We start from the raw sequence: 12655 nt of genomic DNA on the forward strand, positions 1-12655 counted from the left end.
CTCAAAGTTCAGAGTGGAAATTCAGAGCCCTCTTTTTACACTAGGAAATTCCTACTTACAACATGCTAAAACACCCAACTTGCCTGTTCTCTGCCATCTTTGAGAGGTTCTTCTCTCCAACAGAACATTTTATGTGCCTGTAAAAACAAACTGAGGCACAGTTGGCTGAGACTGCTATTGCCCCTGAAGGATTTAGACGTTGGATCCTTTCCAAGACCCATTGTTTTTGCAATGTCTCAGGTGAAACCAAAAATGTCTACTCTGGAGTGCAAGCCTTTCATGTGATAACCATCACCCCAGGAAATGAAACCATGTGCATCAGCCCCAGTGAGCCAAGCCTTTGTTCTCTTCAGCCTACAAAATTCTCGGGGGGAGAGGGGGAGGTGTGTGTGTGTGTGTGTGTGTGTGTGTGTGTGTGTGTATGATCTTCCTAAGAGGCCTCCAGAACATAGACAAAGATGGAAGCATTGTACCCTAGAGTAGTTCCTTTAGAAAGAAGTTAATTTCCTATAGGTTATATTCAATTTAGACATCTTTTGCTCCCCTCTGGGAATGTTTAGCAATTACCTTTATCAGCGATTTGTGGTTTGGTATATCCTTTTCTCCACAAGTTCAATTATAAAAGATTTATTCAGGAAACCTTTAACATTCTTTATTGTGGTATGTAGCATACTTACAAAAGGGCAAATATAAATGCATGTATAGTTTAAAAAATAACAAAATAAGCATCCATGAACCCATCACCTGGCTTAAGAAGCAAAATATCGCTAGGGCCTATGAAGATTCTTGCTAATCTTTCAAGGGGCAATTTTAGCTGTGTGTCTAAGAAACCTGATACATGTAACAAGAGACTGGAATTTACAAAATTAAAATTATTCACATTACAAAAGCTGTATTCACTTTACAGAAGGCTTTGGGATACTGTAGGGCAGTTCCTCAAGTATACTCAAATATTTCTTGCCAGATTTTAAAGATTATTTTGCGTCTAGATGTTGCCAGATAAACACATCTCTGAATGTATAAGGTAAAACTGTGGAACAATATTATTGGTTTTACATATAACATTTTATGAACACATTCACTATACAAGGTGAATCTGTAGAGGTTAATAACATCATGCTAAATATAAAGTAGAATGAAGTATATATATGAGAAAGCACAGGAATTGGAAAAAAATTTCTAATTTAGAATATCAAGGAAGACTGGAAGCAGAAGCATTTAAACAGCATCTGGAAGCTTGGATAGAATGTTGATGAGTGGGAAAGACCGGAGAAGAAGCTTGGGAAACTGATTAGTCGTATTGCTACTGTGCTTCTCAAACTTTAATGTGCATAGGAATCTGAGGATCTTGATAAAATGCTCACTGATTCAGTGGGTCTGGGGTGGGGCCTGAGAATGCATTTCTAACAAGTTCTTAGGGAATGCTGTAATTGATTCTCTCTTATCATTGATGTTTCTATCTCTCTTTCCCTATCCCTTCCTCTTTGAAATCAATAAAAAATATATATATATATTTTAAAAAGCCATACATTAGAAGCAGGTTTGGGTTCAAAGATGACAAGTTTCATTTTAGACATTTACATATGTGTGTGAGTGTGTGTATATATATGTATCCTATATAATAAAATGTAATATGCAAATAGGCCAAACAGCAGGACAACCAAACAACCAATCAAAGCATAGTATGCTAATGATATGCTAAGGCTGCTCAACTGTTTGCTATAATGTGCACTGACCACCAGGGGGCAGATGCCCCGATTCATAGGTTAGCTTGCTGCTGGGGTCTGGCCTATCGGGACTGAATGAGATGGGCTGGACTCGCCCTGGAGCCCTCCTGTGGTCCTTCCCTGGCCCAATCATGTACTGGTGGGGTCCCTCAGCCTGGCCTGCACCCTCTCGAAATCTGGGACCCTTGAGGGATATCGGAGAGCTGATTTCAGCCGATCCTGCAGATGACTCCCCTTGGAAGGGCGCCAGATGCAGGCTCATGGCTGGTTAGTGCTGCTGTGGCAGAATTGATTGGGTGCAAGCCCGAGGTAGGCACAGTGAGGCTGGGATGAGCAGGAGCAGCAGGTAGGAGCTGCAGGCAGCATTGGACTACAGGTTTCTTTCTTTATTTATTTAAAAAAATTTTTAATTAAATTATTATCTGTGGACTGTGGGTTTCAGCCCCATACCTTCAGGCCACCTAAAGGAACCCAACCTGTGCATGAATTCACATACTGGGCCTCTAGTATGTGTGTGTGTGTGTGTGTGTGTGTGTGTGTGTGTGTGTGTATTATGCTAAGTGTCCAACCATCTATGACGTGCACTGACTACCAGAGGGCAGATGCTCAACACAGGAGCTGCCATGACATGCACTGGCCATTTACAGAGAAATGGCACCACAGACCTGGCACCCACAAAACACACAGACCTGGTGCCCACAAAACACAGGCCCTGCCACCCTGGAGCGGCAGCCCAACAAATTGCAGCTGACTCTGCCGAGACCCCATGGTGCAAAATGCAGCCCACAGCCCAGCCCAGCTTGAAGGTCACTGTGGGCACTGAATAATGACATTATGTAGCAGCTCCCAGCTTCCTATCCCTAGCAACTAGCCTCCTTGGAGTTTCTATAGCCCAGGAACACAACTTGCTTTATAGCCAGGTGTAAACATTTTCAACTTTAACCAAATGTCTGTAAAGTGTTTTCCTGTGCCTCATCTCATTTGATCCTCACAGAAGTCCTGGAGAAGGTAGATAGGAGACTCAGTGGAATCCTATTTTCTTTTGATTAGGCAGAAAACAGAGATTTAGAAAGCTTAGAAGCTTGACTCAACTGAAAAGAAGTAAGGAATGGTAGACCTTGAAAATGACTTCAGGTTTTCTCACTGCACAGAATATAGTCAAACATCAATGTTTCTTTCTCCCCTTCCCTCTCTAAATAAATAAATAAATAAATAAATAAATAAATAAATAAATAACGGTAAGACCTTAAAGACAAACCAACATCTATACCGAGAACTCTTTTGGTCCAGTAAGTCCAAGAAACTTCTTTAATGCCTGTCCATTTTCCCTTAAGGTCCTTGTTCTCAAACTTGTTCTACAGCTAAATCCCAAAGGACAAGCATTGAGTTTTAAGTTAAGTTCATTGAAACCAAAATCCTGAGGGAAAGAACATCTAATTCTCTTTCGTTCTGTGTTTTTAGAAAGATCCAACATGTTGATCTTACTTGTTTTTAATTGTCACTGACCATGGAATTGGCTAGTCTATTCATATTAACATTTATAACCCAAATTAAAAGGATTATTTTCTGCTGGCTCTTTTTTATCTGCTCGTTTGTGTGTGTGTTTTTTTTTTCTTTTTCTGTAGCTGAAGTTTTCCGTTGAGGTTCTTTTTAACGCCTACATGCAAACTGATGAGCACTCAAGCTTTGGTGGGATATCACCCACAGCTGGAGTGATGGAGGAAGGGAGGAGAGTACACAGCTCAGGTGCATCCTTCTTTAAAAAAAAAAAAAGACAAAAACCACTTAAGCAACCAAATTCCATCTGAAAGCAGGCAAGACCTATCTAGAGAAAGAAAGGAATGAACTCTTTCCATCTAGGAAATGGATATCAATTAATATATAACCCAGATGCATGGGATGAGCAAATTTGAAATATGTTGGCCCTGTCCTGCAGTCCTACATCTCTTTTAATCAAAGAGAGAGGTTGTGAACCATGAACCGTGGTGAGAAGTGGTGGAACAGTGTTGCAGCAATGGCTCCTCTGTTGGTGGTTAGGCCCTGTCTTGCTCTATTAAGCAAACACAGTTAATATAGAGGAAAGGTAAGCTTGATAGAAGTGAAAATTGAAACTTGGTTGAAGTTAGTAAGCCAGGCACAGCTGCAGTTTACTTCCTCCTATGTGGCAATAGGAGCTGCGCTCACTGGTGTTTTTGAAGGGATGTAGTTTTTTAAAATATCTTTTCTTCAGAGTGTTTTGGTTTTTAACATCTACACCATTGATGGGAGAGTGTGGAGTGTGGAATATGTCAGTAATGAGCTACTTAGACTTGATGTGCCTATTGTGTGAGGTCAAAATCTAAGTTCAGCATTCTAATTCTGTAAACTGGCCTGTAATCTTAAACAAATCACCAAGAATATCTCTGTTCCCAGATTTTCTTATATGAAAAACAAGGAATTTAGATAATCTCCAAATTCCCTTCCAGCCTTAAAGTTCCATTGATTTATGATTCCTCATGAAGAAGTATAACTTCCAGTTTCTAATAGAGTACAAATATTTTTAAAAGTAAGCATTTTTGCAGCATGTTTTAGATATGAAAAATCCCTTACAAATGTTTATTATCATCACATCAGGCAAATATTTAGGTTTGGTTAGTGTCAGTACATAGATTTGCCTTGTTCATTTCTTATGTTCTTATGTCGCAACTCTTTTAAAGATAGTACCTGGTCAGCCAGCTTACTTAGACCAGACCCTCTTCCCTGTCCAGTCCTACAATTCTTGGGTCTTGAGTTTAGTTGATATAGGTCCCTTTCCCCTTGCTTAGGTTGGGCTCCATTTAGTTATGTCAATGAAAGTGACTCCTCAGAAGGTTATGTTAAAGAATTACTTCTCCTTTTATCTTTCTCAACAGTATTTCACTAGTACTGCCAGCTTCCTCTACTTTCAATGTTGTCTCTTTATCAGTTCCAAGATAGATAAGACTCATTTTAGCAGTTCATCTACATGGAAAGGGAAGAGGCAAAGCATGGCTTAAAATTAGAAAAGCTGTAGTAACTATTCAACTTTCAATCTTAGTGGTTTAAAATGGATGCATTGGAAGAATTAAAACAGTATTTTCTTCTTGAAACCAAAGAGCATATCATTTTGGCTTTTAACTGAAGCCACCAAAAAAGGTACTAGATCTGAAAACTTTTCTTCTTCACAGTACTGGAGAAGAGTTGCTCAAAATGATTTTTTCATAGTTGCTTTAGAAATCATAGCTAAATCTATTATATCTTATTTTCTGAATGGCCTAAAATGCTGGTGTGTGTGTGTGTGTGTGTATGTGTGTGTGTGTGTGTGCGTGCTCGCGCACAAGTTTTCCTGACTATGGTTCTGAATTCCAATGATTTGTGATCATCTTAATGGTGTTTCCTTGTTTTGATTATGTACAATTTTATATTTGCTTCATTTGGTATTTGTCAGTTGTGGGTCTGCTCTCTGAACTGCTTTGATAGATCCAAATACAATCGTTGTTTATTTTTTGCATTTCCCCGCAGACGATTCAACGAAAGTGAAAGATGAATATAGTGAAAGGGATGAGAATGTTTTGAAGCCAGAGCCCATGGGAAATGCAGAAGAGCCTGAAATTCCTTACAGCTATTCCAGAGAGTATAATGAATATGAAAACATTAAGTTGGAGAGACATGTTGTCTCATATGATAATAGCAGGCCGACCAGTGGCAAGATGAACTGTGATGTGTGTGGATTATCCTGCATTAGTTTCAATGTCTTAATGGTTCATAAGCGGAGCCATACTGGTAAATAATCTCCTTTATCCGTTCTTCTGAAAACTGTCCTAATGCAACCATGTGAGAAATGAACGTGGGACAACTTTTGATTACTTTCATTGATTTTTGCTATAATTCTGATGTATGTCTCCCTCTCTGCATTTCCATTTACCCAGTAATTTTTATTTCTGTTTCACAGTGCATTTGGCAAACATTGCAAATGCTATGAATAACAGAATGAGTATAGAGAGCATTTTTCTCCAGTTCATAAGTAGGAATTGAATTGTGTGGTATACTTCTTAAGCATCTTTCTTATATTTTTGCATAACTTTTATGGAAAGCAGATCTCATATATTGGGTTCAAATTTGGTAGATGAAAGAATATAGTTTTTATTACCAGTTTTAAAAAATTTATCTTCAGACAATAGTCTATAAAAATGTATACAAATATAACAGATCCATTGAGCCCAATAGATTCTACCTGTTATGAATACTTTTTTGTTGTTGTTAAGAATACTTTTAAAAGAAGTATTTCTCTACCTTAGTAGCTAGTCTGTGGCTCTTTTTTTCAAGTTGAGATTATATTTTAAAGGAATGCTAAGTAATGTAAAAATTTACATCTAGAAAGCTCTTCTAGAGCTACTCTTATTTCTGTTTTTTGTTCTGATTCAAGACAAGGTGATAACTAAAATAGCCTTGCAAGGTGAGTGCTTTTTCTCTTCTAGAGGGAAGTTTTCATAGGGAAGTCTTATGTTTGCCTGGAAATACAGCTCAGAGCTGACCCCAATAAAAACAGACTGTCTAAAAAGTGAACTTTTGCCATAAGCATCTAATCTGTGCATAGGCTTCACCATTTGCCAATGATCAGAAATTTCCTTTTTGTCCTTTTTAAAGGTGAACGCCCATTCCAGTGTAATCAGTGTGGAGCATCTTTTACTCAGAAAGGTAACCTCCTCCGCCACATTAAACTGCACACGGGGGAAAAACCTTTTAAGTGTCACCTCTGCAACTACGCATGCCAGAGGAGAGATGCACTCACAGGCCATCTCAGAACGCATTCTGGTAAGTGAGAGCACGGAGCGCTCCACATGCAGTCAGTGTTTCTCAGTGCCCATTGCAGAAACTAGAAGGAGTTAAGTGGGGAGGTTTTCATCTGTCACTACCGTTGAAGGGTTACAACAGCAGAGACCTTTAGGGCTAATTACACTTCCATTAAGGCATTAATTGCTCTCCGTCTGGCTCAATGGGGATGATCATCTCCTTACCATCCTTGCTCCCCTAGAGAACAACACAGGCAGGAAGAGCCTGCCCTATAAAAATGTCTTTTTAACTTTTTTTTTGGCCAAAAAAATTAGAGCCATCAGTGTTTTCTTATGGTGAACTTTATTAAAATATTATTTTCCTTGAAAACACACACACACACACACACACACACACTTTTCATTCAAAGCCTGGACAAGCCAATGTTGTATAGTTTGTAAATTATGCAAAACTGTATACTGGGTATAAATCATTGGTAGGTGGTTACTTTCGGCTACTCTGGGCTAAACTTGAAGGTTTTTGGCCAGTCTTGGCTAAATTTCTTTTTAATTGAGATATAATTGACATAATATATCATTGTATTAGTTTTAAGTGTACATGGGCTAAATTAGTTTTAAGTGTACATGGGATAAACTCAGCTTTCTTCTTTATCAGCCTAATTATTTTTAATCTCTAAAAGAGGAGCAGCAATACGAATTCATTAAAAACAATGTTCTATCTTGTTTTTCACTTCTTATTTTAACCAAGCATGATGATGAATTTGTTTTCAACATTTAGACTTTCCCTCCTAGAAAAATAAAACTGACTTTATTTTTCAAATTTGGGACCTCATGTTCTTGATGTTATCTGATTACATTTTATATGAAGAAGAAGAAAAAAAAAGGGTTTGTTTTTATGTCAATCCACACACTGCTTTGACTAAAACTCAGCCCCAAATCCTCAAATGATCACAATTCAGAAACCAAGGAATAATCAAATCAGCCCAACAAAACCCACCGTCAGACATAAGTAGCAAAATAAGGGTTTACAGCTTAGTGTTCAAAATATGAATTAGGGCTGAGTTTGGTTCAAAAAATTAGAATAGTTCTCTTCTGTTGCTTTTTTTTCCCCCAACTAAGATCTAACAGTAGTAGTCATTTTTAAGACAGATTTTAGAAGACACCAATTTATACAGAAACTTAACATTCTTAGCCCTAGCAAACCGACATTTATTTTAATTTGGGATTCCACAAGCATCTTTTAGTGCGTTAAGTCCCAAAGGCTCTGTTTTAGACAGAGAAAGAGGACTAGAAAATAAAAATCTCAGTTTCTAAAACTGAAAAATTTTTATGGGGTATATTTTATCAACAAACCAGAAAGGCCAGCCCTGCACACAGAATTGAAGTTATTTTTTACATATTTTAAGCAATAAAGCATTTGAAAGAGTTGGGATGATAAACGGCCTGAATTGTATGGATGAACTTTTGAGGAAACCTTTATTTCATCTTAGAAATTAAGATGAAGTCATTTTTGCAATTCATCCTTATTTCTGTTATTCAAAATTATCCTTAGTTCCTTGCTCAGTTTTTATAAATTTAGCAGACTTTATATCCACTTGGCAACGATGAGCTAAATTTATCTAAATATGTCAACGCTCTAAGGCCATCAATTTCTAGCTGAATGGCTAACTCCCACAACACAGAGCATTTTTACTTACAACCAGATGGATATCACAAAATAAGTGATCCCTTCCTATTTCTCTCTTAAACCACACTAACCTCCTTGAAGAAAAAAAAAAAGGCTCCATATTATTCTCTAAAGAAGCAAGATTGGATCTGGAGCCAAACCACTATATTCAATGATAATCATTAAATCCAAAATTTTTTATTTGTGAAAGGAGACTGTCCTTTCAAAGAATACATCATAATTCATTATACACCATAACCAAACTTCAGTTTATTAAATTTAAAAATAATGCACTTGCAAAAGTATCCAAATTCTCTGGCTGCCCTCAAAAGTCTCATTCCTAGTGAGCAGTTTTCATAGAACTCCGATACACCATTTGTTCTGTAACCCTGAGGGTCACTGAGTGCCCCCTGTGCTCTCCTTATAGTTGAGAAACCCTATAAATGTGAGTTTTGCGGAAGGAGTTACAAGCAGAGAAGTTCCCTTGAGGAGCACAAGGAGCGCTGCCGTACGTTTCTTCAGAGCAGTGACCTTGGTGAAACCGGTGAGTTCATGCAACACTCATTCTACACAGCATCTCCTGTTCTGGGTGGTGGGATACAATAGTAAATAAAAAGACCAAAAAAAAAAAAATCATGCACTTATGGAGCTCATATTTTCATGGGGAAAGACAACATAAAGTAGATAAATAATGTGTACAGTATATTAGGAGGTAGTAAGTAGTGTCAAGAAAAATGATGAGTTGGGGGAAGACAAAGAGGGTAAAGAGGATCAAATACATGGCGATGGAAGGAGACTAGGCTTAGGGTGATGAGTACACAATAGAGCTTACAGATGTTACATTATAAAGTTGTACACCTGAAATTTATAGAATGCTATTAGCCAATGTTAACAGATTTAATAAGAAATAAAAGAAAAAATGGGGACTGAGGGAAGTCAGTGAAGGCTTCAACCAGGAGACATTTAACAAACTTAAAGAGATGCGGACAGAGTCCTGCCCTGCTGATAACTAGGATATAGCAAGTGCAAAGGCCCTGGAGCTTGAGTTTGAAGAAGTATAAATAGTCCTGTGTAGTTGGAGTAATAGGCCAGAAGGCCAGAGAGGAAATGGGAAACCAGATCTTATCACACCTTGTAGGCCATTGTAAAAACTTCAACTTTTACTCTAATGAAATAGAAAATCTTTAAAGGGTTTTGAACAGAGGTGACATGATTGGGCCTTTTCCTTTGAAAAGAATCACTCTCTTTGCTATTGAGGATAGATTGTATTTGGGGCAAGATCGGAATTTGGAGAGTCTGGTTAGGAGGCCATTGCAATCACTCAAGAAAGAGAAAATTGTGTCTGAGTTGTAGTAGGAGCAGTGAGAAGTATTCTAATTATATATATATTTAAAGGTAGCACCAACAGGATTTCCTAACAGATTGATGAGGGATGTGATGTTATGAAGAATGCAGTTGCCATGAACTAAAATAGCAAAGACTGAGGGTGGAACAGCCTGAAGGGTGACTAGGACAGAGTTGATTAAAACTGCACGGATTTTCTTTGCACAAGGCTCCAACGTCAAATACTTCTCTAGTTACATTGTAGCCAGTGTTTTGAATTTTATGCCCCGTGGTGATTGGTTGAAACATTAAATTCTTTCCATGTATAAATTGTGGTTTTATTTGATTTTCATTCTTCAGTCGAAACAGCCTGAAACTTTTTTGTGTTGCATCTCTGCAGCTGTCCTTTGTCCTATCCCACTGACCATCATCCTGGTTCTGTAACTTGGGTTGTCTGGCACTTTTATTTGGTCACTTGAAGTACTTGCTTAGGAACTAATCCTCATGAGATTTGGTGTTTGACAGTAATAGTTGCAGTTGAATAGTTTAAACATACTAAAGCAGAAAGATTACAAAAAGATGATAGAAATAATGTGAAACTCAGGAAAAATTGAGTGGAAATCATGAGTTTAATTGTACCCGTTTTGAGTGAGAGGAACTTTTGTTATAGATAAAGCCTATTTTATGGTGTTCGGAGCTGGCCAACTGAATTGCTTCTGCTTTTTATCCTGATGGCATCTTTAGCTTTATCAAGGAGTTGGATTTCCTCTTTATTTCTAAAGAGAAATATTTACTCTCTTTAAAATAAACCTTTCCAAAACGTGGGTTTTGACATCTTAAGCAACATTCTTAAGGTTAGAAAGGCAATACCTAGGCATCTTTACTTGTAGTTTTATATTTCATACTATAGACAGAGCTCTTACTGTGAGAAATCCCCAAATTATGAAAATAAAGCATAATATTTAAAGCTAGAAAAATTAAAGAGAACATCTAATCCTACATCTTCAAACTCAAGCTCCTGGGCCTTGGCACCTGTGTATGCAAATTAACCCACCATCTTTGTTGGGTTGATTTGCATACTCACTCTTGATTGGCTGGTGGTGTCATGAAGGTAAAGTGAATTAGCATGTTACTCTTTTATTGGGTAGATCTGATTAGCAAAAGAAATATAGTAACACAATTACATATGTATACATGTGTGTCTTGATTCTCTGGAATAGGGGGAAAATCAGTACCCTACCGTCTATGAACAATAAGCTCAAAATTATTGATTTTGAAATTAGGTTACCACCTTACTTCCCATCCATAATCTTTTTTTAGGAATTTCAAATTAGGAATTATTAAGAGAAGTATTTTAGTTATCTTTAGTGGTAAAAGGTGATTCAGGAAATGCTAAAATACAGAGGTTAATTTGCATTTCATAGGGTGGTTTAATGGATGCGTGCAGCATACTTTAAGTCTCAGCAAAAAAAATAAAGGGTTAACTTAGTCAGCAAGTTTTGATTTAAATAAAACAAATATGTTGTAATGGTGATTTCAGGTTACAGAATGTATAAAGCCACAGTTTAATCAAGTATAATAAATACTTCATATCAGTCAATATATTATTCTCTCTTCTAGTTCAAATAGTTCCCATGATTTTTCCTGAAGTCCAAAAATTTTAAGAAGGAAAACCATATAGAAAGCAGTGGCAATCAAAGTATTGGCTTGTGTTGGATTAAATTTAATTTAATCCAACACAAGCCAATACTTTAATGATTGCCACTGCTTTCTATATGGTTTCCTTCTTAAAATTGGGAATCCCAGTGTTGACATAGTGTTCCATTCTGAGCCTGATGATTAGAGTATTACCAATAGTATACCTTACCTCTTCATTCCTAGCTTTTATTTTTATTTTTATTTTTTTAATAAAGATATTTTATTGATTTTTCACAGAGAGGAAGAGAGAGGGATAGAGAGTTAGAAACATCGATGAGAGAGAATCATCGATCAGCTGCCTCTTGCACACCCCCTACTGAGGATGTGCCCGCAACCAAGGTACATGCCCTTGACCGGAATCGAACCCGGGACCTTTCAGTCCGCAGGCCGACGCTCTATCCACTGAGCCAAACCGGTGCCAGCCATTCCTAGCTTTTAATGTGATGATGCTCCATAGCTACTGTGGATGCAGCACTTACTCATCAAGTGCTTGTTGTAAATTGAAATGCCTAGTGTGAGAGCCAAGCCTTAGCATCAGCCTGCCCCATCAGGAAGCAGACCCTTATGGAAGCAGAGCGATAAAAAGGCTTTGGCCTGCAGTCTAGTCTGCAAAAGAAAGCCGCATTGAACAACAGGACTTCTGATCTTACTGATCATTTTTCTCATATTCAGGTAGCATTTGTTGTATTCTCTATGTGTCAGGCTCAGTGCCAGAGCTATTTGTAAAGAAAATCCAACAAGGGAATGGGCACTTGATTTACTGACATAATACAGAGGTCTTATAGAGATATGTGTGATATTGTACTTAAATGCACATTTCTTCACCAGATGTCACAAGTGACATGATCAAGATACTCCGATTCTGCTGTCTTAATGCAGTATATATGAAAAGAAGAATGAACAGGGAAGCCCACAGATTTCATTTTCTCATTAGTTTGATCCTTATTCCAGATAGGGACTAACAGTTTATATAGAGATTCATTGAGCCTCATTTCACACAAATTATGCATTCTTGGACCAGAACATAGAAGATTTTTTAAAGCAATTAGATAATTATATTTATTTTAGAATCTAGTAGTCAAAACCTTTTATCTTTATTTTCATTCTTTCACTTGTGCTAATAGAAGCATGAGAGTTTATGAATAAACTTGTCAAGTAACAGACCAAAGAAAAATTTTAAAACGTTTTAAAAGTCTATTTTTCTAACTGATTATTTTGCTTAAAAATTGATACTATTGCCTGGCTGGCATGGGTCAGTGTTGAGCATCAACCTATGAACCAGGAGATCATGGTTCAATTCTGGTGAGGACACATGCCCGGATTGCGGGCCCGATCCCCAGTGGGGTGTGCAGGAGGCAGCCAAAGATTCTCTCTCATCATTGATGTATCTCTCTCTCCGTCCTTTCATCTCTGAATCAATAAAAATACATTTTTAAAAATTGATACTATCT

General features: G+C 37.5%; 1 protein-coding gene across 1 annotated transcript in view; it reads left to right on the top strand.

The window, feature by feature from the left end:
• Window positions 1-12655, top strand: part of IKZF3 (IKAROS family zinc finger 3) — a gene marked incomplete at its 5' end in the record, with an annotated part of 73685 nt that overhangs the window by 39045 nt on the left and 21985 nt on the right. Inside the window, 3 exon segments of the mRNA XM_084863695.1 lie at window positions 5247-5507; window positions 6372-6539; window positions 8611-8727. Of these exon segments, the coding sequence (XP_084719821.1) occupies window positions 5247-5507; window positions 6372-6539; window positions 8611-8727 (546 nt within the window).

Source organism: Pipistrellus hanaki, assembly GCF_964339955.1.
Source record: "Pipistrellus hanaki genome assembly, chromosome: 16".
NCBI lineage: Eukaryota > Metazoa > Chordata > Mammalia > Chiroptera > Vespertilionidae > Pipistrellus > Pipistrellus hanaki.